At 55.9% G+C, this 25,931-nt stretch overlaps 1 protein-coding gene across 1 annotated transcript in view; it reads left to right on the top strand.

The window, feature by feature from the left end:
• SORCS2 (sortilin related VPS10 domain containing receptor 2) overlaps window positions 1-25,931 on the top strand; it is a gene marked incomplete at both ends in the record, with an annotated part of 422,366 nt that overhangs the window by 373,477 nt on the left and 22,958 nt on the right. The window contains 7 exons of the mRNA XM_080797075.1: window positions 2,555-2,644; window positions 10,276-10,455; window positions 14,362-14,508; window positions 16,486-16,588; window positions 20,268-20,344; window positions 23,041-23,132; window positions 24,076-24,183. Of these exons, the coding sequence (XP_080653201.1) occupies window positions 2,555-2,644; window positions 10,276-10,455; window positions 14,362-14,508; window positions 16,486-16,588; window positions 20,268-20,344; window positions 23,041-23,132; window positions 24,076-24,183 (797 nt within the window). The remainder of the gene's footprint in view (window positions 1-2,554; window positions 2,645-10,275; window positions 10,456-14,361; window positions 14,509-16,485; window positions 16,589-20,267; window positions 20,345-23,040; window positions 23,133-24,075; window positions 24,184-25,931) is intronic.

Here is a 25,931-nt window from a genome sequence, read left to right as displayed (position 1 = left end):
TGCCATGAGGGGCTGCGGGTATCCATCAGACTCCTGTCCTGAGTTGGTTCTCAGCTTTCTCAACAACTGCCCAGAAAAGTTGTTCCTGCGCCCCGGAGGTCGCCCAGGGGCTGCCCCTCTGCAGACTCTTACCATGGTGGGTTCCCTGGAGCCCACGGTCAGCCCTGGGACCTGTCCTGCCTCTGCCTGCCCTCCTCCCCTCCCCTCCTTCCTGGTCCTTGGAGGACCCCGGCGCAGAGCCCACTGGCCCCTCCCGCCACTCCCCCTACCAACGAAGCGTGCGATGAATGTAAAGGTTCACTTCCCAGGCCCCCAGCCAAGGCACCGAGCAGTTCGTGATGCTGCTTCATTTGCTAAAGCCATGCTGTGGGCCGGTGATGGGACTTTAGCCTCCAGAAAGAAGGGTCTGGGCCTCGGGGGACAAGGGTGACACAAGTGAGGGTCTGACTCTACAGGTGCCCCTGCTGGCTTTGGGAAGAGCCATCATTCTGCCTCTGAGCCTTGATGTGCTGACCTATCAAATGGGCCTGACTGGTCCTGGCCGCCCAGAGGCCCGGATGGACGCCAGCTGTGCTCCCGACCGGGGAGAGGCCCTGCGGGATCTGGCAGAGGACCTGCCGCTCAGGGAAGCAGTGCCACGGGTCAGCCTTCTCGGCCTGCTCCTACTGGTCAGTGGCCCAGTAGGAGGTTGGCAGTTTTCGAGAGGCAAGTGCCGTGCAGGCCGGCTCCCCCATGAAGGCGTTGCTGTGTTCAGTGTGACCCACTCCCCAGGCACAGGTCACATTTGCATCTCAGGGATGGCTGTGTTCCTGCTCGTCCCCCCTCTAGCCTCAGGCCTAAACCGCAAGCCCCCTCAGCCTGTGGCCTGCCAGTAGCAAGGCTGGCTCTTTGGGAAAGGTTTTCTGGCCTCTTTCCTCCTGCACTACGGGCTGCCTACACCCCCAGCTCCTGGCAGCAATGGGCCCGGCTGGCCCTGGCTGGCTGAGCATCCCCCCAGGACTCCCCAGAGAACGCGATCTTGTTGAGGCTGAGTCTGGGAGGGCTGCCGAACTTCTGCACCATCCAAGGACCTCAGCTGCCGGCAGACGGGGCTCTGAGAAGGGGCACTGACTTCCTCAACCTCCCTCTCCAGCGTCCTCCCTAACCTGCTAAGCAGGTCTTTCTCTGGGCTGCATGGCTCTTCCTTCTGAGGAAGCAGGGTGCCCCCTCCTCCAGGAAGTCTGCCTGGCCTCTCCCACCCCAGGGTACTCTCTCTGAGCTCCATGACCCCTGTGCTTCCCCCATCCTGACACCGTCTGCTCAGGGGACCCCGAAGGCCAGACCACCACAGACCTCACAGCCCCTGCCCTTGGGATGGAAATGCCTAGAGAAACCTGGTCAGCCTTGTAATCATGTTGCTTTGCATACCGTGGGCCTGTGGTAGTTCGTTGATTTGTAGTAACAACAGTTCCTACCAGGGCCTCGTGCTGCCCCACGTGCTTCCTGAATGCTAATCCCCACAACTGCCCCATTGCTTTGCTTCTGTTCTTGTCCTCCCCACTTACAGAGGGGGAAACTGAGACTCTGAAAACTCTCCCAAGGCCATGTGTCTTTGGTGGTAACACTGGAACTTGAGCCCAGGCTGTGATGCGTGATGGCCCAGGCTCTTAAGCATGGCACTGCGTTGCCGCGCATATATGTGTGTACACACATGCGCACGCACACATGTATGCGCACACATGCACACACATGTACATGTGTGCACGCACACATGACTCGGGCTCATGCACTTGTTCATAGAGTCCACCTCCACATGCCTGCACATAGCAGACACACATGTGCGAGGTTATGTGTTCACACTCACACGTGTGGTCCCCACACCCACACACATGCACACACACAGTGAGATGCAGAGGTCACCCATCGTCTCCTGTTGGGTGGCCGCCCTCTCCCAGCCCGTTTGCTGCCCTCACCCCTCTCCTCCCACTCTCTTCTCCTCGCCCTGTTCAAGAGAGAGCCACCGTGATCACCGTCGGTGATCACGCACAGGAGACAAGCAACTCATCTCTGTGCTCGATATTCTCTTTACAACAGAAGCGATCGCAGTTTGTGGGGCTGGTTGTCAGAGGAATGGCACTCAGGACAGTGCTGCCATGTGGACCATCTCAGCATGGGTCACCCCTCATTTTGATTCTCATGCCTCGTGGCTTGATGGTTGTTTTTGTGGTTTGAGCTTAACTTTGGCCCGTCTCTTCCTCCACCCCGTACTCTCCCCAAGATCATTTCTGGGGAGGAGAACTTCCCCACCTTATTCTATAACATGGATATAGGGAAATGGGTGCCAAGAGAGCATGGGGACAGTGGTTGGTTCTAACAGAGAAACATAGAAGGGGAGGGGTTTTTGGTGTGGGGCTTTGAAGGGTGAGTAGGAGCTTGTCCCTTTTGGGCAGAGCAGGTCTAAGCAAAGTAAAAGGGCGTTCTCACCAGCTGAAATACAATTTCTAGTTTTTCATTCATGAAGACCTGGCTTGAATGGAACCTAGCTTCTTAAAAGGATGTTTTTCTTTCCTGTTAGGCAACCTCAACCAACCAGACCAAATACTACATCTCTTATCGTCGCAGTGAATTTGTCCTGATGAAGCTGCCGAAGTACGCACTGCCAAAGGTATGAGTTGTTTCCCTGTCCCACCTGACCCTGTGGCCAGGGCCCGAGTCTGTACTGACTCATGCCTGGCTCCATCCGGTCGTCAGGCCTTGGCCGCACTCTCCCCTCTGCCCGGTCAACCTCTACCCCAAACCCCGGCACATGTGATGTTTCAAACGTCTCTTACGAGGGCCTCTCCAGGCTGGTCCAGCCCTTGGTTTCCATCTTGCACCCCATCCCCCACATTCCTGATGCTCAGTGTGCTGGTGAGCCCCTGGATCCATCTCCTGCTTTCATCTGGAGTTCACAGGTGTGGGGCGGTTCTTGTTTTGTTCACCTCTGCATTCCAGCTGCCCCAATTTGGCCGCGGTGCCTAGTAGGTGCTCAGTTAATGTTACTTCTTTCCCCTTTGCTGGGCAGGCAGCGAAGGGGGTCTTGGGGTTGCGCAGACCCTGCCCCAGGCCTGCCCCAGGACCAGACTCCACAGTGCCCTCCCTGCTGATGTTGTTCCCAGGTCCCAAAGGAGGTGACGGACATTCAGAGAGGCTGAGTAACCTGTCTGGGGTCACACAGCTAGTAAGGAACTAAAGTTGGTCTGAGAACAGCCTCATACCACATCTCACGCCAGAGGACCTTGGATGGCCCACTTCCCAGACCTCCATCCTGTGTGCTTATGATTGAGAAGCACAGATGGGAGCAGCCCTTCCTCCTCCACATATTTATTGAGCACCAAATATAAGCTGGGAAGCATGCTAGGGTCTGAGGCTAATAGCTGTGGATCATATACCCCGGTTCCTGCCCTTGGGGTTTTCTAGCAAGGAAGCAGGCAGAAAACCAAGTAGACAGAAAAACATGACTTGATCTCAGGGTGTACTTTGCCTGGTGAGGGATAGAGGGGCAGAGGCCAAGGCTGATGGGATGGGGGGACATCCCCCAGGGGGTATTTCCTCTGAAGTCGGAAGGTTATAGGAAAGCTGTGCAGGTGGAGGTCTGGGCTTGTGCAAAGGGCCTGGGACAGGAAGGAGCCTGACAGTAAAGCAGCAGGTGGGAGTGGAGAGAGGAAATCTTTGCTATGGGCCTTGCAAGGCCAGGGGCCGTGCACTATTGTAAAAGTCCACCACACCTGCCCCTGTGCTGGGCTGCACCGGGCATGGGCACACCTTTCCTGAGCCAGGAACAAGGAGAGTACTTGTGGGTTTTCTTTAAAATTTTAAGAAAACTTTGTAAAAGTTCTTAAGAAAAGGAAAGGGGATAGAATGGGAAGGGAAGGAAGGAAAGAAAGAAAGAAGGAAGGAGAGTAAAGAAAGGAAGGAAGGAAGAGAGGGAAGAAAGAAAAGAGAGAAAGAAAAGAAGGAAAGGGAAAGAAAGAAGGAAAGAAAAAAGAGGGAAAGAAAGAAAGAAAGAAAGTTGCAGAGATTAATTCCAGGCTGGACTGAGCCAGGAAATAGAAAGCTAATGGTTCCGAGGAGGGCAAATGCATGCGTGTTCTTGGGGTTGAAGGGCCCTTTCAGCTTGTGGGGCTTTTCTCCCCCACCCCGCCACCATCCCGGGGTTGGGGGGCCACAGCATCAGAAGCACCTGTGTCCTGGGCCCTATGTCCTGGAGTTGGGGATGGGGGCCCTGGGCACTGGGGCAGCTGGACTAGCAGCCAGGCCATTTCTGAAGGAATTCTGAGGAGCTGACGGCCACAAGTCATGACCTCTGTGGCCTCGAGTGCTGGCCTCAGAGTCCTTGTCTGCAGAGGGGCTGAGGTGGGAGTGTGTGTTTCTCCAAGTCACCCGTGGGGTTTGCAGAAAGCACCCTGTGTGTGTTCCACTGTGACCCCTCAGTGGTCGTACCACCTGCCAGCTTCCTTTGTCTCCAGGTCTGGGGACAACGGGGGTCATTGAAAGGAATCTTGAGGCTCTAATGGAAGACACAGCCTTTGCATCATCAGTGGGTGGCAGGAGTGAGACTCCTACAAGTCCCCACGTCATTGGTTTCAAGGGAAGACCAGGCACCCATTCGGATCATGGTGATCACATGGGCCCTAAGTACACTCGCCTGGGGCCAAGCCCGGGACCCATGACAGGCAGTGGGGAATGATGGCTGAGCCGGACTGCTCTTGGGAGCTCTCCCCACCCCCGGAGACCATGTTTCATCTTGCTGAGCACTTTGCCCAGCCACACGGCCCATCTGCTTCCTCTCCCCCAAATTCAGGGAAGCGGCCAGACCGCAGGGTTTCCCGCCAACAACCTGTAGAATTGGGTAGTTTAATTTCCTAATCAGATTTTGTTGTTCTTTGGTAAATTTAAATATCTGTATAGCTTGGCGCCTTCTAAAAGGGTCCCCACCTTGCTACTGGCCAAGTTAGAACAGACTGGTGTCCACAGATCTTTGCTAGATTCCGTGTTGGGTTGGTTCTTCCAACAGTCCTTCTGCTTCAAAAGGCATGTTTGGTACCATTCTACTATTGTAATTTACCTGTCTGCAGAAACTGGAAAAGGTGGACAGGTTTTATTATATTTGCCAGCATCCTTTGCTTGAATTACTTACTTGTAATGATTTTTTTTTTAAATGTCATGTTCCTTAACAGAGGAAAAAAAATAGGCAAAGGCTGTAAACAGACAAGGGGGAAAAATCCAGAGAACCCTTGATTATATGAAATCATTCATAAGCATGGAGTACATGCAAGTTTACTTTAAAGTAAGATATTCCTTTATTTGTAATAACCTTTCTACAATAAAATGAAACCTGTAAAACATAAGAAGGAGGAGGGGGTGCCTGGGTGGCTCAGTTGGTTGAACATCTGACTCTTGGCATTGGCTTGGGTAGGGGTCTCATGGGTTCATAGGATTGAGCCCTGTGTTGGGCTCCCCACTCAGCAGAGGGTATGCCTGGGAGACTCTTTCTCCCTCTGCCCCTCCCCACGTGCATGCTCTCTCTCTCTCTCCCCCAAATAAATAAATCTTAAAAAAAAAAAAAAAAGTAACGAAGAAGGACAGGACGGCACGGATGGTGGTCGAATGCCAGCATCTCAACTTCTCACTTAGAACTCTGGAGTCTATTCAAGGGCTTGCAGTACCCAGGGGAATGTTTGGACAGTAAATCAAAGTTAATTTCCACAATTTCAGCTCTTCCCATGATAGCAGGAGCCCATGCCCCAACATCAGTCTTTTTTTTTTTTTTTTAAAGATTTTAGCTATTTATCTGACAGAAAGATCACAAGTAGGCAGAGAGGCAGGCAGAGAGATAGGGGGAAGCAGGCTCCCCGCTGAGCAGAGAGCCCGATGTGGGGCTCGACCCTAGGACCCTGAGATCATGACCCGAGCCGAAGGCAGAGGCTTAACCCACTGAGCCACCCAGGTGCCCCCAACATCAGTCTTGCGGCAGGCAGCTGTGCTCATGGGCCCAGAGCAGCATGCACACCACTTACAGGAGCCAGGGTGGCTGTGGGGACCTTGTTCTCTGAATACCGGGGGTCTGCATTGGGGGTTGATGGCTTATTCTGGTCATGGAAGTACAGATATCCTGGTGGAAACAGCCATTTTTACCACCCGCACCAGCCAAAGCAGCTTCCACAGGATTTAAAGGACCAGACCCTGTTTCCACCCCCCACCCCCTTGGACATTTAGGGACCATGACATTCAAAAGCAACAAGTCGTATGTTGGAATTTAGCAAAGTCACCGTGCATACCCAGGGAAAAGCTCAGGCTCAGGTAACTTTCTACCTCCACCTGATCCCTGATACAGAAACAAAAAACCAACACACCCTGGGGAAGGGAGAGAACATGATTTCCAGAGTTACCACATTATCAGATCACAGTGTCCAGTTTTCAACAACAAATTATAAAGCATAAAAAGAAAATACGATACAATCACAGGAGAAAAGGCAACAGAAACTGTCCCTGAGAAGACCAGGTGGCGAACCTACCAGACAAAGACTTCAATACGACTGTCCTACAGATGCTCAGAGAGCTAAACAAAACCATGAGGCAAGTCAAGATAGCCAAGTACAAATGACCAAAATAGAAATAACCAAGAAATAGATTGAATACGTAAAAAAGAACCAAAAATAAATTCTGTAGCTAAAACGAACAATGATTGAAAGCAAAATTGACTAGGTGGATTGAAGAGTAGGCTTGAGCAAAAGGAAGGACTCTGAGAACTTGCAGGTGGGACCATTGACATTAAGGAGTCTGAGCGACAGAAAGCGAAATGGATTGAGGAAAGTGAGCACCCTCTGAGGTGCCAGTGGGACACTAGCAAGTAAACCAACACATACATTGTGGGCATCCCAGAAAGAGAGGAGACAGGTGATGGCGGGGGATTATCTAAAGAAGCAATGGGGATGTGGTGGGGGGGGTGGTGCTCCTAGGTGGCTCAGTTGGTTAGGCATACGACTCTTGATTTTGGCTCCAGTCATGATCTCATAGGATCCAGCCCTGTGTCAGGCTCCACACCCAGCATAGAGTCTACTTGAGTTTACCTCTACCCTTCCTCTCATTCCCCTGCCCTCCCTGCAAATATATAAAGTATATTTTTAAAGGAGCAATGGCCCAAATTCTCCCAAATTAATGAAAGACATGAATATAAATGTCTAAAAAGGCCTGATGAACTCCAAGGAGTGAAACACAATGTGTTCCACACCGAGATGCATTGTAATTAGACCACTGAAAGACAAGGAAAGAATCTTGAAAACAGCAAGAGAGAAGCAGCTTGTCACGTATGAGGGTCCTTAATGAGGTAAGCAGCAGATTACTCATTGGAAACCTCGGAGGCGGAAGGTGGTGATTTGCTGTATGCATGGATGGAAGTGGCGGTCTCTCCCATGTGGTGGGCATGGACAGAAGTGGAGGTCTCTGACATCTGGTGGGCACGGACGGAAGTGGAGTCTGTAACATTTGGTGGACATGGACAGAAGTGAAGTTCTCTCCTATCTGGTGTGCACAGATGGAAGTGGAGGTCTCTCCCATCTGGCGGGCAAGGATGGATGTGGAGTCGCCATCAGAGACTTCCCAGAGCCCCTCCCCCCCACTTTAAAGATAAGCCTTTGTCTCATCTTTGCTTGCAAGATCTTGCTTCCAAGTCCACATGGTGGCTGCAAGTCTAACCATCATCTTGGACAAGGGCCATGACATGGGGCAGTGGAATAATGAGCCAGAAGAAGCCTCTGTTCCTGGTGACTTTGTAACGGTTCCATACCAGACTCTCCACCTCTGGGCATCTCTTACATGTGGGGGAAGGCGCTATTGTGTTTGAACCTCTTTTCTTTTCTCCGGTTTCTGCTACTGACAACCAAACCTGATTCTACCTGATGACACGTATCAGCAACGTTGGTGTTTCCTTCCACGCATGTCTCCAGGCCATCCAGACACATATGTATGTATTTATATACACAGATGCACATCATGAATCCACAAATACACATGCGAACATCTGTTCCGTGTCCTTTGTTTAAAGTCGGAGTCGACAAACGTCTCTGGCTTCTGACTTTCCCTTTCAGAGATCGAATTCCATAAACTCAAACGTAAGCCACCACCACATGTATTTATGTCTTCTCTATTATCCATTATTGTAATTCTCTAATCAGCAAAGATTCTTTAAAAACCATTCTTGGGATTGGCAGGAAGTGTGGTGGGCCCCCTCCAGCTGTGTTGGCGAGGCAGGAATGAATAGAAACTCTCAGGACGGTCATTTAACAATGTAAGCAGAGCTTTAAACGTGCTCGTACTCTCCCACGCAGCAATTTCCCTTAAAATTTATGTCTGGGACGTGATCGGAGAGGCAGAGACGTCTGTCTAGAAACATTCGTAACTGGTTTTTTTTTTTTTTTTTGCACGTCATGTTGGAGACGCTAAAGGCTCAGCAGTGGGGAAATCGTTCAAAGACGCCCAGCACAACGGGGAGCTGGAATAGCATACACTATTAAAAATGGTGTTTGTGCATAATTGTAATGAGAGAGGGACATGTTCCCCATATCACGTGAGAGAACAGGTGGCAAACTGTCCATGAACAGCACACGTGAGTCACATGTGGCAGAAAGCCCCAAGGTAGACGTTTGTAAGTGTTGGAATTCATGCTGTAACAGTAAGTGCTGGTGGCGTGCTAGGTGTGGGCGCTGTTTGAGCTGGAAACCCAGCCTGTGCCCCTGGAGCACTGTCCCCTGCTGAGGCGGCAGGATGGCCAAACCCCAGTGGGCATGGTGCGGCCTGCCCTGTGGCCGAGAGCGGAAAAACGGGAGTGGCGGGGGGAGAGAAGGATAGCGATCAGCTTGCTTTTGTGCCAGGTGCCATGGGACCTGGCTGGGACTCCCCACCACTCTCCTCTCTCCTGTCATGGTTGGGGATGGCCAGGCCCTGTGGCCCTGACCTCCACAGTGTTCCCTAGTGACAAGCTTCTTGGTTGCAGTGATTTCTGTGTGTTGGATTTAAGTCCGTAGACAGAGGGCGCCGGCTCGTGCTGCCAGGGGTCCTCCCTAGGTGGGAAGGGCCTAGTTGGGGCTTCACACCACCAAGTCCTTCTTCTGCAAAGCCTCTGCTTTTAGTGGCACAGCACTGCGGCTGGGCAGGGGGTGGGGGGGCAGGGCCATCAGCACCGGGTCCCACCCAGGCAGCCAATCCTTCCCTCCACTGGAGGACACGCCCCACCAGACGGAATAGAGACTCGGCGTGTTGTTAGAGGACCGAACCTGCCTGTCCACGCCTGCCCTAATACCAGATGGGAAGACGCAGACAGAGGATTCCCCCCAAAGGGCCGCAGCCCTGCACTGGGCAGGGGGGAGGGGAGCGCCTCTGCTCTATAGGTGCTGGGTGGCGGGACCAGCCTCATCTCTGCCCTCAGTACCTGTCTTGGGAGCTGCCTTGCCAGCCCAGCGATTGGAGTTTCAGGGTGATAGAAGGGGAGTCACAGACACTGGAGGAAACGCTTGTTACGGCTTTGAAATTGGTCTGTTCCCGGGGCTCCCATGCAGCACCAGGCGCTGGCTGGGAGAGAGAAGGCAAACAGAGCAAGGGCGGCCCTGCGTTCCATTTTCTTCCTTTTTATATCACTGGGTTTTGTTCTGATTATAAATCTGGAACTAAGCCTTGAGCCTCGAGAGGAAACGCGTGACTTAATCCGGTTCCCCAACCACCCCCAGGGTATGTTCCCAAGGGCAGAGCTCACCTGTGGCTCCCCGCAGAGCCCTGGTGCCTGGTACAATACCTGGCACACAGTAGGTGCCTAATGAATGCATGCTGCGTGAATGTACCAGCAGAGGACTCGCCTGATCCTCAGGGGGGGCCAGTGGGGGGGGACCGGTCCCCTACCTCCCAGGGGTGACTGCTGAGGGTGCATGGAGGAAGAAGTCCTCTGCACAGGCAGGACAGACAGGCAGACAGCCTGACGTGGGGTGGGAGGATGAGCCCTCAGGGTGCCCGCTCCATGCCCGGGCCCTCCCTCCCCCAGCCCAGTACAGAGGACTGGAACATCACCCCCATGCTACAAGGGGGGAAATGGGAGGTCAGGGGATGTGTCTTGGGTCACAAGGCTGAGGCAGAAGCAGGGTGAAAGTCTAGGTCAGCCCGATTCCCAGAAAACCAGGACCAAGCCCGGCCAGGCCCGAGCCCTGCCCTGCCCCCTTGAGCTCAGCCTCCTGCCCCTGACGCTGCGCTCTCCCCTCCTGTCCACAGGACCTGCAGGTCATCAGCACGGATGAGAGCCAGGTGTTCGTGGCGGTGCAAGAGTGGTACCAGACGGACACCTATAACCTGTACCAGTCAGACCCACGTGGCGTGCGCTACGCGCTGGTCCTGGAGGACGTGCGCAGCTCCCGGCAGGCGGAGGACAGCGTGGTGATAGACATCCTCGAGGTGGGGCCCAGGGACTAATGTGGGGGCCCCAGCAGGCGTTGGGTGTGGGGCCAGGCCTCACCCTGTCCTTGCTCCCTCCTCTCTCCTTCCCTCCTCCCCCATCCGGCCCCATCCCTCACGTGCTCCCTCTGCGAACGTTTCCAGAAAGCACACCTATCTGAGGCTTTGCGGGCGAGAGAGACTTTGTTCCCTTGATGACTGCAATTCAGTCCCAAAGTGGGGTTTCTCCATGATACAGATCTACCTCGGAGAAGAGTCTTTGGGGAGTGTCTTTGGGGAGTACTGTTTTGCTGATCTGGGGATCCACGTTCGTGGTCCTTGTTGTGGGAACGAGCACAGGCCGTCATCCGTAAAGCTGCTCCGGGTTTACGATCTGAGGCATGAATGCAGGTGTGGTGTGGTTTAGCCTGCGGGACAGAGGCAGCAACTCTGAGTGTCCCTGCCTCTCTACCTCTCCCCCTACACTCCTCCCTGCCTCGGTTTTCTCCCTCGGAAGCTCACGCTTGCTCTTGGTGGACGCGGGGCTCTGGCTCCCAGGCCCCCCTGCACCATCTCGCTCTGTACTTGGATTCCACGGACATCCATGACCCTGGGCCCCGCCTGCACTGGGCTCTCGTGGTCACCTCCTCTGTCCCGGTCCATACCAGGGCCAGGGAGGGGCCGCTCAGCCCATTTCCGGGTCAGGAGCCTGAAGCTCAGAAAAGGTAAGCGACCTGCCTGGACAGACCCAGGAAACCAAGCAAGGAAACCAGAACCAGCCCAGGCCTGTCCCCACCGAGCTTGGTTCCAGACTCTTAGCCAGCCCTCCCCAACTATGCCCTTCACCTTTACGCTCTCCCCTCAGGCCTTGCCTTCAGGGATCCCCCGCCTGTGGGAACCTCAGTAAGTGCCCTGATCACAGTGGGTACGGGGGGTGTCTGTGGGTGCATGGGTGAGAACGGAGCCTGGGGCAGACAGCGGGGCTCATCAGCATGGGAGGCAGCCTCCCAGAGAGACCCAGGACTCCAGCCTTCACCTCTGAGCTGTTCACGAGCAGCAGGGAACCATTTTCCCCAAGAAAGTAATGAATGTCATCATTTGTTTACAACAAGAGCTGATGGTCAGGGTTCACTTCTCTGCTGGAGGACCCAGGGGACACAGTGAGCGGCGATTGCCCAGCCCAGGGTGGGAGTCGGGGGATGCTTCCTGGAGGAGGGGGTGCAGACAGAGACGAGGCGGAGCAAGAATTAGCCAGCTGGGGAATCAGGGAACATCTGTGGACAAAGACCACGAAGGAAGAGGACATGAGGAACCAGAGGCCACGTGCCAAGGGGATACCTGCTGTCCACCCACTGGGTGTGCTCCCAGGAGACATCTCTTCTCTGAAATCCAACTCACAGGGGTCATGGGTGGTGGCTACAAGCACAACTCTGGAGATACACTGCTTGTGTTCAAATCCCAGTTCTGGTATGTGTTTGCTGTGTGACCTTGGGCAGGTTACTTAACGTCTCTGTGCTCCAGTTTCCCCATTGAGAAATGAGGATGGCAGTAGTGCTTTCCCCAGGACTTCCATGCAGTTTCAAGGACATAGTCCTCCTCAAACATGGAGACCAGCGTCTGGTGCGAGTCAGTGCTTGGCGGGCTCTCCACGGCTTTCCCAGTCCCTGGGGATTTGAGCTACTGTACGGGAAGGACCTGGCCCAGAATCCAGCTTGTGAGGTCCTGCACACGAGCCAGTTATTGTCAGGGTTATCATTCTTCCTATGGTGTGTCTGGGAAAAACACGTTGTCCCAGCCGTCCCAGGCAGATACTGCCCAGAAAGTGCAGGCTGTCCGGGGCCCTAAGTTGACATCTCAGTGCGGTGCTCCCTGGGTTCACGGCAGGATGGTGGCCCTTTTCTGGGCACCTCTGTGCTGGAACTTAGGTTAGGAAGGGGGCTCAGAGGACCCCACTCTTGCACCTGCCCGTAAAGAGCCCCGGCCACAGTTGGGGAGGCAGCCACTGTCAGGTGCTGAATGGGGCCCTACAGATATATGGCCGTGTCTGTCCCTGGAACCGGTGACCATGACCATATCTGGAATAAGGGTCTTCGCAGTTGTCATTAAGTGAAGGACCTTGGGATGAGACCACGCTGGATGGCCCCGCTGGGCCCCAGATTCAATGACAAGCATTCTTCGGGATCAGAGGAGGAGATGTAGGCACAGGGAGGCGGCCACGTGAAGATGGGGGAAGGGGAGGAGAGGTTGGATAGACACAGACAGAAGCCCAGGGCCCGTGGAGCCTCCTGAAGCTAGAAGAGACAAGGGAGTGTCTTCCCCGGGGACCCTGGAGTAACTCCTCCATTTTGGCCTTCTGGCCTCCAGAGGGTGAGAGATTTCTGGTTAGTCCCCTAGTTTGTGACACTCTGCCTCAGCAGCCGCGGCCATGAATACCACCCTGGACAGGGCCCGTAGTGAGCATGTTGCTTTTGGGAGCTGGTCACCCTGTGTGGGAGAAGGGGCTGTGGTCCTCCACACCCCGGGCTGTCCCCGTGGGGGGACCCGCCCCAGCTTCCTGGGCAGACACCCTTCCCACCCACAGCACTGTCCTGCATAGACGCACATGACCTGGGCGATTAGGGTTGGCAGGGCCCGTTGTAACCAAGAGGGGCCCCGGAACGGGGCCAGTCAAGGAGGATCGGAGAGACCCATGTGATCATGGATGACAGGCCAGAAAGATGCCGCCCCACCTGCTTCGGGGCCTCCAAAAGCTGGGAAGGCCAGGACCTGATTCTCGATTCTCATCTGGAGCCTCCAGGTCAAGCTAGCCCTGCGACCCTGGGGACACCTGTGCTAGACTTCTGACCTCCAGAACTATAACCATATTACTCCATTACGGCAGCTGCCGGAGGCGTGTCCACCCTCCACTTGTCTGTCTTTCCGCCCATCACCTGTGTTCTCCCCACGTGGGGGGCTTGCGGTGGGCCTGTGTGCTGGGTATGGGGGAGTACTGGCCCCAGGCACCGGGGGAGCTCCTGGATGGCCCGCCACAGAGAAGGCACTGGGGAACTGTGCATCGTGACCTTGACGTAAGCAGATCCCTCAGCCTCGGACCTCGGGTACATTCTTTGGCTCGTCGAGGCTCCATTTTCTGGGCTCGCCTTGAAAAGCAGTGACGTGATGCCCACGCAGAAGACCCAGCCGCAGGGACATGGGAGGCCATGCGGACGGGTCTCGGAGGCTGTGGGCCTGAGGCCCCTGTGCGTGTGCAAGGAGCTTGCAGGCACAGGCAGCCTCTATGGGATCAGGAGGCTGACCGACAGACGTTTGCTGATCTCTAACCTTTCTTACCGGCCGTTCCGTAGCCGACTATCGGCTGTCTTTGGGTCATTACACGGGTGCTTAGGAAACCCTGAGAAAGGGAACGAGGTGAATCCGAGCCCCTGGCCAGGGCGGGGGGGGCGGGGGGTGAGGGGGGTAAGCACCCACCTCGTGTCCTCACTATTTGGCATTTCCGTGCAGGGGGCTGAGCTGAGTGAGCCTGGAGGGGAGCCCACAGCAATGGACCAGGCCCTGTGGGTCCCGTGGAGGGAAGCAGGGGCTTGGGGGCTGTGGAGCCAGAGCTCTGGGGTGTAGACGGGGTGACTGTAACACACAGGCATGGCAGGACCAGGGCTGTGCTCCTTGTCTAACAGCCACCGTCTGGATCTGGGAGGACAGCACTGTGTCATGGGAGCACCCAGGCTTCGGGGGTCACCGGGTGGGCTTCCCTGAACCCCACTCATCTCCTGTGTGTACACAGACAGCCTCAGCTCTGGGACTCTTGCCGGTGTGACACATGGCCCCATGGGCAGGGCTCGGAGCAAGCGGCTGGTCCATGGTGGGAGCTCCGTGGTCAGAGAGTTCCGGACCCATGTGTGTGTGACACTTCTTATCCTGCTGTCCCAGGTCCGAGGGGTGAAAGGGGTCTTCCTGGCCAACCAAAAGACCAATGGGAAGGTGGTGACACTTATAACCTACAACAAGGGCCGCGACTGGGATCACCTGAGGCCCCCGAGCACGGACATGAATGGAAAACCCACCAACTGCGAGCCCGTAAGTGCCTCTCCCATCCCACACCTTCCCTGGGGCAGCTCAGGTAAGGCCATCTGGAAGGGCTGTGTGAGAGCCGGGGGCTGCAGACATCTCCCCGCATGGCAGAGGCTCCTGTGAAACCCTCTGCTTTACAGAAGGGTCCCCTGGGGCTCAGAGAGGGAAAGCGTGTCAGTCAGCATGGGCACAATGTTGCTGCATAACAAACTGACAATCCCAGGTCTGGGCTGGGTTCCTCACCAATGTGGGGGTTGGCCAGTGTTGGAGGGGGTCTGCTCCCTGTATCTGGCCTCCTCTTCATCCTCCTGGGACCAGCCCTGGCTCCCTCTCGTGGTGATGGCAGAGGGCCAAGAGGGCGAGCACAAGCGGGCAAGCAAGTGGCAAGCCTCTGTTACGCCTGCTGCATCCACAGGCCTGCTCGGAGGACCAGGAAGTGCACTCTGTCTGTGTGTGTGTGTACACATGTGTGCCTGTGTGTGGGGGTGGGGGAAGGGACTGAGATAAGCCGCCAGCCCGGGCAACAGCCCAAAGGCTCTGAGCTCCAGGCAGGTCCTGCTCTCCCCGTGGGGCCTCTCATAGGAACACTGGTGGAGGCAGCCTTAGTACATCTACTGCCCTGGGGAGCTTGGCCCCTGGGAGGTGTGGATGGCAGGCAGATCCCTGTCTGTGAGGACGGCAAGAGGGAGCACCAAGAACCCTGGCTTGAGGCAGGCTGCTCAGCTCCCCACGGACCCGCCTCTCCTTGCTCCATGGGGAGCTCACCACCAGTACCAGCACCTGGCCTTCCCCCACAGGGGACCACTCTGAGTGGGGCCCAGTGTTAGAGCTGCATAGAGCAATCAGGCAGGGGAGCACTCATCCCTTCGCATTTGGACTGCCCTCCTTCCCATGTTGTCTTGTAGCCTGGAATGCCTTTTCCTTTTTCCTTCATCCAGCAAACTCCTATTGATGCCTGAAAACCTTGACCAGATAGCCCCTCCCCTGAAAAACCTACGCTGGGCATACTTGCTTCTCTGTTTTCCACTGACCTTGACTATAAGTTCCTTTGCAAGTAGGGACCATGCTCTTGGGATGCCTGAGCCCAACCATGTCTCTGTCTCCACAGAAAGGACAGTGTCTGTTTTACAGGGATATTCATTCAAAAAGCTATATGGGTAGCTACTATGTGTGAGGCTCTGTTCTGGGTATCGGGAATACATTAGCACACCCAACCCTGCCCTCCCAGGATCCTGCCTGGATCTCTCTGCAGGGCCTCTCAATATGGTAGGCCCCCAGCCCACCAGCCACGGTGTGGACATAATCCAGACAGAATCAATGCCTTCCTCCTACTTGGGGACGCTGACACCCGAGAGCCCCAGGGCACCCCTGCCCCAGCCTGGCAGGGACGGCCCTCGCTCCATGAGCCCAGGCCTGGGCTGCCCCTCACCCCCCACCCCGGGACCTGCACCCAGCCTTGGCGTGAGCCCCTCCTGCTGAGACCCATGGGGGTGGTGGCGGGGGTAGGGGGAGGTGGGGAGTCGCACCTGTCAGCCTGTGGGAAGAAGTACTTACCTCCGCTTGTATAAAGTCTGCGGAGAACAGGAGTGCTATGAAGGGCTCAATTCCATATCGTCCTCAGCCAAGTTAAGCCATATTAATCTGTCAAAGCAATTTTTTTTGCTAAGAATAGATTCTTGTCTGCAATTATGCAGCTCAGCGAGGAGATAACGTTCCTGAGATCCATGTCCTCGCTTTAAAATAACACAAGTGGGAGCCGACTGGTGGGGCGTGCGGTGCCATCAGCCTGTGGGGGGCCCGGGGACCTCCAGGCAAGAGAGGATGGGGTCTAGGCCTGGCCACTCGCCTGGGTTTCTTGTCTGTGTCCTCCACGCGTCCTCTGCAGGAACGGAGGGTTCGCTTCTCCGATAAGAGGTTCCCGCTTTTCTACCACATCTCCCACCCGAGTTCTGACCTTGGCCCCCTTTCTCCCTACCCCTGCAGCCGGACTGCCACCTCCACCTGCACCTGCGATGGGCAGACAACCCCTACGTGTCGGGCACCGTGCACACCAAAGACACTGCCCCGGGCCTCATCATGGGTGCAGGTAAGAGCTACCATCAATGCCTTCAGGAAGTTCTGTCCTCAAGGGGAAAACTGGATGTCTATGGGCCTGGGACCTTGCTGTGTCGACTGGGGGGCAGGGGTGCAACATCTCCAGGGAGCTCAGCAATCATGGTTCACTCCGAGGGATGAATATGTGGCCCAGAGTGGGCATGTGATACATGTTGCTGTGTGGGAAGCTGGATGGAAGTTGGAGGGATGGGTGGATGGTTGGACATATGGATGGATGTATGGATGTTTGGATGGATGGGTGGATGGATGGATGGGTGGATGGGTGGATGGATAGTTATTTTGACAAAGAATGATGGGCAGGGGTGAACAGTGGAGGACAGGTGAAGGAATAGGCAGGCGGCTGAAAGAGTGGACAGTTGGATGACCAGGTGGAGGGATGGATCACACAATGGTGAATGGGTCAAATGAGGGATGGGTGGATGGGGGAATGATTTGAGTCATGGCTGACATATATTGATTCCTGAAGAAGATTCTAGTTTAGTCAAGGAGAGAGACACATACAACTAGCATGAGGAAAAAAAAGATCAAAGCAAAGTCGTGCCTGTGGCTGTCAACGTGGGTAAACTAGAGCCTCCTTTGGGGGTGAGTACATGCGCACAGATGGGACAGGAGCTAAAATTACGTTTGACTTCAGAGAATCTTTCAAAATTAAAAGCATGTGTTTTCAAAACAAATTGCTAGTCAGTGGCTGGTGTCTTTCTTTCCTTGTTGTGTTCAAGGTTAAGGGCTGTCCCGCACCCAGCACTAAGACAGTCCCCACCTGCTCCCACTGCTTAGGTGCGGGTAGGAGCACTCGGGCCACTGATGGGATGGAAGGGAGGACAAGACGTTGTAGTGACCGGGCCTTTCCTCCGTCCAGGCACTGAGTTCCTAGTCACTGCACCAACCCTGAGACCTTTGCCCCTCTCTTTACAGGAGAGCAGGTGGGAGCTGGAAGAGAGGAATTCCCTGCCCCACCTGCAAGGTGTCACTCAGGAAGCCCGAAATCCAACCCAGGCTCCCGGGGGAGGGGACACCCATAGGGCCCTCCTGCCTCTCAGCCCCTCAAAGTCACTATCCTGGTGGTCTGAATCCCCAGATTCTTGACTAAAATGACAAATGCACAATTTTAAATGTTTCTGTCACCCAAAGTCCTTACAAACCCAGAATGAGCTTCCTGGCTGTCCAAGCAAGCCTCACGGATCTGGAGGGGGTCACTCACCACGCTCAGTCTCATGGAGACTGTGGAGCCCAGCTGACCTGCCGGGCCCTACAGAGAGGAGGCAAGCCCATGGCAGCCTCCCCGCTTCTCCTTTAGTCACATCCTTGCCCCACACTTGGGGCTCAGTTTCCCCATCTGTAAAATGAGGGCACTGCCTCCGTGTTGCTCAGGTCTTTCTGCTCTGACAGCCTGGGGACACATTCTGTGGATTTCCCTTTATTTTCCCCAGTGCCTGTTGGGTGACTGGCAGCCTGACAGCTTTGGTAGACGAAGCAAGGAGAACAGATAGCGTCCCTTAGAAGACAGACATCTGCACCACAAAATCACAGGAGCTCGCCTGCCGAGTCTTGTTGACACCGCGACATTCGCCTCGCAGCTCCGTGTGCCATGTGTGCATCCCAGCGTGTCTGCTGGCGTCTACCATGCTGCGGAGATAAAGGGCAGCCCTCCTTCCTTCCCACCCCCGTCATTCCATTCATTCATTCATTCATTCATTCAACTTGCTCCTTTCATGCATTCACGGCCATCTCTCAGCACTGGCGCCGGTTTGCCAGGCAGGGAGAGGGGACCTGGTTCAGCACCCGCCCCTCCACCCCCACCTCTGCTGTGCGCCTTCCCACCTCCATGCCATTAATCCAGCCGTTCCTTCCATCTGGCACACCCTTTCCTTCTCTCTTGGCCAGCACGCATTTGTCTCCCCAGGCACAACTTGGAGGTCACTCCCTGCAGGAGTCTCCTCTTGATGGCCTCCCTTCCTGGGCCCATTAGCTGTCCCCTGTCTGCTGTCACAATTCCGTGGGCTTCCAGATATCCTGGCTCTGTGTGCAGTTGCATGGCATACTTCTTTCCCAGCTGGATTGAGAGCTCTCTGGGAGCTGGGGCTGTGGTTTATTCAGTTCAGACCCCCTGTGGCTCAGGACAGGGGCTGGGCAGAGAGCAGGTGCTCAGCAAATGGTGTTGAACAAATGCAGGTATGGATGAGTGGGTGGGATTGATGAAGAAGAGAAATGTGGGGATGGAGGGATGACGGGTGGGTGGATGGATAGGTAAACTAATGAAGGATGCATTGGTGGATGATGGATGATGGATGAAGAATGTATTGATGGATGATCGATGGATGGATAATGGATGGATGGGTAGATGGATGGATAGATGATGGATGGATGGATAGATGGGTGAATGGATAGATGATGGATGAATGGATGGATAAATGATGGATGGATGGATGGATAAATGATGGATGGATGGATGGATGATGGATGGATGGATGGATGGATGGATGGTTGGATGGGTGGATGGATGATGGACGGATGGATGAATGGATGGATAGATGATGAATGGATGGATGGGTGGATGGGCAGATGATGGATAGATAGATGGATGGGTGGGTGGATAATGGATGGATAATGGATAGATGGATGGTTGGATAATGGATGAATGGATGGATGAATGATTGGATGGATGGACATATTGGTGTTTGGTTGGACTTCAGCTAATATGGCAGGCACAGAAACTGTCACTCTGCTTAGAACTCATATTCACTCATCTCTTTGAGGACAATCCATCTCCTTTGGAATTTTCCAAAGACATACAAACTCAACTGTGTATAAGATGCTCCTGAGAGTACCCCATAAACAATGCAGCTAATGGCCAGTGATGTACAGGTCATGCAGGACAGAGGCCTCTGGGGCTCTAGGCTAGGATCCAAAAGGGCTTCAGTGTCCTTATTTGTAGGCTGGGATTGGCTTGGACACTGAGCTGGGCATCTTCCCACTCTGGTACCACCCCAGGATTTAAGTCTGAGTCTAGAGAGTGGCCTTGAGGGTGGTGAGCCATCAGCCAGCCTAGTACCGGGCTTAAATGAACTATGGATAGATAGTTTGGTGCCCACCTCACATTCCTCCAAACATCACTGAACATATTTAATGAGTAATTCCTTGGTGCTTAGCCTGCCTCTCACCTGTACGTCCCATGCTGCCCCGGACTTCTGGTCTACCTCGCACTGCTGCCCCCGGGAGCTGGCTCCAAATGCAAACCCAGCTGTGTCCTGGCCTGGTGTGAAGGCTGTCAGGGGCCACCACAACCCCACACCAGCCCACCTGGAGCATGTCCTCTTTGCCACTCCCTGATCGGCCCTCCACAGTTGTTCTTGAACCCCTCACTCCCCGTGGACCCCTAAAGCACCCAGCGCAGCCCGACACTAGCTTTCCTTGCAATGTTAATCCTTCCTTGCACAGACTGGGATGCAGGCCCCAAACCCAGTGGTTCCACAGGCTGGTCAGCATATGAAGAATGCAGAGAGGGCATGTGCACGGGCAGCTTGGGTGTGAGAGATGTAGACCTAGTGCACACGTGACTGTCACGTGGGCATTTGTCTGGGCACAGACCTCGGTGAGGCCAAAAGTGGGCTGGTCCTAAGGGCAACCCTGCCCCTGTTCTTTCGGACCAGGTAACCTGGGCTCCCAGCTGGTGGAATATAAAGAAGAAATGTACATCACGTCGGACTGTGGCCATACCTGGAGGCAGGTAAGGAGGCCGGGGGCCTGGTACCCGCCACACACGGTTTCTGCCAAGAACCCCTGCTGATGCATCCGATCTGTGGTTTCCCTGCCCCCTGCCCCAGACGTGTCCCAAGACATGAGTCTTCAGCCTGCAGCCAGCCTGCCCAGCTGGACAGGGAGCTCCTCATAACAGGTGTTCATGTCTGCTGCATAAGCCCCTGCTGGGGAGTTAGAGATCTGACATGCATCTTTGATCGTTCAGACCCGTTTCCATCAGGCTCTAAGCAATGGGAGTAAATGCCAGGCCCAGGGGGTCCTGGCGCATGCCACATGGGGCCTTGGAGGCTGGGGCTGAGCTCTCCTGGGAGCCTAGAGGCAAGGAAGTGGGGGCCAGTGGTGCTCCCCAGGTTCCCATCGGGGGCGGCTGTTGAGGGAGAGCAGAGATGTGGAAGAGAAGGAGAATCTGGGGGAGAGGCCGGCTCAGGGGCCCTTGCTGAGTCTGGGTTAGGGAGGCATCTGCGGGGGGGTGATTCGAGGTCACGGCAGGGCCTGAGAAGAGAAACAAAGCCGGGAAGCTGCTAGCCACGAAGGTACCCTGTTTACCTACAGCCTGGGTGTAAGGCCCTGACATTTTTAATAATATGCAAGAAACAAGGAATTCTGAAAAGGGCACAAGAGACTTACTGTGCTAGAATGTTTCTATTTCATGAAAGCCCGTGAAAGATGCCTAAACTTCCTGAAAGGTCACCATCCATCCATTTATTAGAGAAACATGCCCCCTGTTAGATGGAGGAGGCCAGGGTGAAACAGACAAGTTGTCTGAATATTCGAGAAAACGATGGGAAGGTGTTCACAGTGGGCCCTAGTATCCTGCTGTTTGCTGGCATTCCATGCTCGGGGAGTGTGGGGATTGGTTGGGGTAGAACAGGGGCCTGGCCTCCGTGGGTAGGGGCAGGGGGGCTGGAGCCGGGGAGAGGAGAGGTGCTCCATGGGGATTGGAGCTGGGGTCGGGGGGAGGGGTGGCAGAGGACGGGCTGAGACGGTCACCCAAGGCAGGACAGCGTACTGGGCGCATGCAGACTGAAGGATGTAATAACACGTGTCTGAGAGGAGAGCTCTTAGAATATGAATTACAGATGACTGCGTGTATACTGCTCAATGGACATAAGCTTTTGAAAACACAAGTTCCCTAGGACGATAAAAAAAAAAAAAATTAAAAAAAAACCCCAAAACAAACGAGAAGACATTCAGGAGCCCGGGGTGCGGGGAGTGGGGAGAAATGGGGATGGGAGGCCCCCTGCCCCTGGGCCCTGCTGCCGGGGGCTGATGAGCCACAGAACGACCCCGTTGGTGGGGGTCAGACCCCCACCCCTCTTGCAGAGTCCCAGGCTTATGGGAGTGGAGTCGCTCTGGGTGGTATCCAGGGGGGTAGCTTGGAGACCCCCCATCTTTGGGGTGAGGGGACATGGTCAATGCTGTCTGTCCTCCGGGGAGGAGCCCCCAGCTATTTGCACACACAGAGCTGCACCAGCGGGTATGAGCCTGGGCCTGGGGTAGAAGCGGCTCCTGCTCTGGGACAGCCAGGCCCTGGGAACCCACACATAGTGGTTTCATGACTGCATTCCGCTGCTCCACGGCCTGAGCACCCCAGGAAGAAAGTGGAGTAGGCCCCCCACAGAGCAAGAAGCTGGGTGCCCAAGGTGCCAGCAGAGGTCTCTGCAAGTTCAGAGCGACAGGACCAGCGCCCCCGGGGAAACAGCTGTGTTTGCGGCAAGGGGCCCCCAGCACAACCCGAGGACACAGCGTGGTTCTGCCACCATGCCTGGCAGCCCGGGGGTCCCAGAGAGGAGGCTCCTTGAATAGTCCCTGGAACAGGGAGCTCTCTCTTTCCTGGAGGAGAAGCCCGGCTGCTTGGGAATTCAGTTTCCTCAGGTGGGCCTCTGTCCCTCTGGCCTGTTGTACCCCAGTGCCCCAGGATTCCTGGGGCGCAGACGTTCATCTCTGTCGCTGGATCCCAGCACCCAGACGGAGAGGACCTGGAGCACCAATCCCAACGCCACCAGAGGTGTCTCCTCCTATGTGAGCCCTGTCCGGGCCGCTTGACTTTTGTCACCTGGAGACTTAGTGACAACTCATCCATTCATGCCCTTATGCATTCATTCATTCATTCCCGCACATGCTCCCTGAGCACAGGCCCCCTCACCTCTGAGCTGAGTCGTGCTGGGCCATGAAGAGGACCCAGAGGCAGGCCCCGCCTGGGAGGACCTCCCTGGCCAGAGGTGACAAGGACAAACAGTGTAGTAAGTGCCCCTGCCGGGGCCCAGAGGCGCTCCCCGCCCAGCCTGGCTTCAGGGAGGGCTTCCTGGAGGAGGTGGCACATCTGCTGGGGATTACTGTCAAATAGAGGTTTGCCGAACTCCCTGATCTTTTTCTTGCCTTCACGCCATCCACCGTATTGGTGCGCGAGCCCTTCCTGTGCGAGGCTGCCTGTGGTGTTTATTCCCAACGTTCTCGCCTCAATGGTCTCATTCAATCATCCCTCACTCACGGAGTCTGGGTGGCGTGGGAGAGCATGCGGAGGGCCTGGGGGACGCAGGGAGTCCTTGGGCTGGCCCTGCCTTGGGGAGCTGGCATCTGCTGGTGACCCCCAGCCCGTGCATTGACAGCTCTGCCCCCAGAGAGAGTGACCTGCCCTCGGGGTGTCACCCGCCCCCTCTGCAGGTGTTCGAGGAGGAGCACCACGTCCTCTACCTGGACCACGGCGGCGTGATCGCAGCTATCAAGGACACCTCCATCCCCTTGAAGATCCTCAAGTAATGCCACAGGGGCCCAGCATGGGGGGTGGGGGCAGGGCCAGGCACTGGGACACAGGGAAACAGGGAACAGCAACGCAGCATGGTCTGGGGGACTGGAGGGAGAGCTTCCCAGAGAAGGTGATGTGCCAGCATCCACAAGAGTTAGTCAAGTGGAGAAGGTAGGGCCAGGCAAGGAAGCCAGCTGGATGTGCCCAGGTGAGAGGGCGTTTGGATCAGCTTCAGACCTCTGAAGGGTGCTTGTGGGGGACTGAGGGCAGGTGTGAACTCTGGACTCAGAAGTCAGAGGACGCCTGGGTGGCTCAGTTGGTTAAGTGCCTGTCTTCAGTTCAGGTCATGATCCTGGAGTCCCAGGATCGAGTCCCACATTGGGCTCCCTGCTCAGCGGGGAGTCTGCTTCTCCCTCTGAGCCTCCACTGCCTCATGCTCTCTCTCTCTGTCCCTCATTCTCACTGTCGAATAAATAAATAAATAAAATCTTAAAAAAGAAGAAGAAGAAGAAGAAGAAGAAGAAGAAGAAGGCAGAGGTGGGGGAGCTGCCAGGAAGTCAATATCACTTTAGTCTGAAAAAGAGTTTTCTGCACTGCAAGCTTATGACACCATGATACAATGCATTGGGAGGCAGTAAGCTTCTGTCCCTGGCCTGGCACCCCTGGGCTGGGCTCAGGCATCGCGTGGGGCTGTCCTGGATGTTCCAAGACCCTGATAATTGCCATCCACGGGCTGCAAAGCAGCTTCATGGTACTCAGACAACACGCGTGGAACTTCTTGGTCATAGTGTTACTAAGGAGATGCGGAGGCCACTTGGTGCTGGCGGGTGGCTGATGTGACCCCACAGCCCCTTAGCTGGGCAGCGCTGGCCTCGGGGCTCAGGCAGGGCTGGATCCAGGGACACGGGCCGTGCTCCCGCCTGCCTACGGTGGTGATTCCCCACTCTCTGCAGGTTCAGTGTGGACGAGGGCCTGACCTGGAGCACGCACAACTTCACCAGCACCTCTGTGTTCGTGGACGGGCTGCTGAGTGAGCCAGGGGATGAGACGCTGGTCATGACGTGAGTGCAACAGGAGGGGGACGGGCAGATGGCCTTGCTGCTCCGGGGCGCATGCAGCGCTGGCCTTCCTACCTCCCTCCCCGTCCTCCTCTCCTCTCCAACCTCACGCCTGTCTCCTCCTATCTCCCTGTCCCCTGCCCACCTCCCCGCCCCTGGGGACGTCTGTCCCCTGCCCAGGATCGCCTGGGTGGTGAGGGCTGGAACCAGGTCAAGGGCAGCTCCTGTCCACCGCCCCAAGCTGCCTTTGGAGCTTTCGTCCTCATCATCACCATTATTATTATGAGCTCCTGGCACTCCGAAGGGCTCCCAGGCCCACTGCGTAGGGAGGACCCGACACACACACATGGACCCATGCAGGGAGGAACCAGGCTGTGGCCGGGGGCAGGCTGGGCTCTGGGGCTGCAGCTCTGGGCTGTGAGGCCTTTTGCCAACCCGCAGGGGGTGCCAGACCTTACTCTGGGCCAAACTCTGCCCTGGGCACGGTGAAGAGGGGTACAGGGGCAGCCCTGTTTGGATATGAGAGAGCAGAGCTTGACTGCCCTCCACACGCCCTCATATGCCAGGGAGAGGGGCTCTAGCTCTCGAAGTCTCTTCCTGGGCAACCGCCCTCCTGGGGATTTGTTCAGGTCGATCCAAGCACCGGGGCGGGGCCTGAGAACCAGCATTTCTAATAGCCCCCGATTCTCGGTATGCCTGGTCACGCTTGGCATAACCTGCTTTTACTGATGACACCTGTCCTAGGGAGACCACGTTCCCCAGAATGCACAGCGACCCAGAACCTGTGACTTTATTTGGAAGCAGGGTCTTTGCAGATGTCAGGAGGTCACACTATCCTGGGGGGAGGGATGCAGACCGACCCATGGGCAGACAGTGACCCAAGGCGGACACTGGGGGGGTGGGGGCCATAATCCCAGGGCTGCCCGGAGCCCTGGGAGCTGGAAGAAGCAGGAGGGACCCTCCCCTAGAGCCTGCGGATGGGGCCCCGCACTGTGAACACCTACATTTCGAATTCATGGCTTCCAGGACGGGGAGAAAATAAGCTTCTGTTACTCGCGGCCCTCAGTTTGTGGAAATGGTTGGGGCAGCCCCAGGAAGCTCTCGCAGGGCCCTGCAACCTTCCCTGCTCTGCTCAGGGCCGGGGGCTGCGGCTTGTGGACAGGGTGCCTCCACTGAGACTTCCGACTCACTGCGTGCAGTCAGCCTCCTTGCGTTCTCTTTGTCCGGGTGGACGGGGCCGAAGCTTCCCCAAGGCCCAGAGAGTTGAGGGAAGTGCAGCACCTCCTCCCGCTGACCGGGCCCCCTGAGCTCCACACCTCAGAGACTACGGAGGCCAGTGCTTCTCCAGTCTTTCCAGCATGGCCCGCCATGTGCCGCGTGCTGTTCTGGGCACCAAGGATCCCGAGGACCCCCAGAGCTGGCTGTCTGGTGGGCAGATGTCGAATTTAAGTAGAGAGTGGCCCCCTTTCTCACTAGTGTGAATGATGCCGGTGTCCCAGGGCCAGCTGGTGGGGTGGGGAAGGGCCGTGCTGGGGCCTGGCAGTGTCTTGGGCATCTTGGGGCAGCTGACCTTGAACTGGGATGGGGTGGATAAGACACAGGCTCAAGGACGGGCTGTGGGTGGGGAAGGAGTCAGTGCTTCCCCCACGTTAGGATTTGGACGGCTCATCTGCTCTGCTGGCTCCGTGTTTCCTGGAATCGACAGGCCTGGCCAGGAAAGCAGCCGGCAGCAGGACCCCTGTCCCTGCGGG

Source organism: Martes martes (genome assembly GCF_963455335.1).
Source record: "Martes martes genome assembly, chromosome: 2".
In the NCBI taxonomy this organism is placed as follows: domain Eukaryota; kingdom Metazoa; phylum Chordata; class Mammalia; order Carnivora; family Mustelidae; genus Martes; species Martes martes.
The sequence above is the reverse complement of the archived record's forward strand: the minus strand, read 5'-3'. Positions and strand labels throughout refer to the sequence as shown.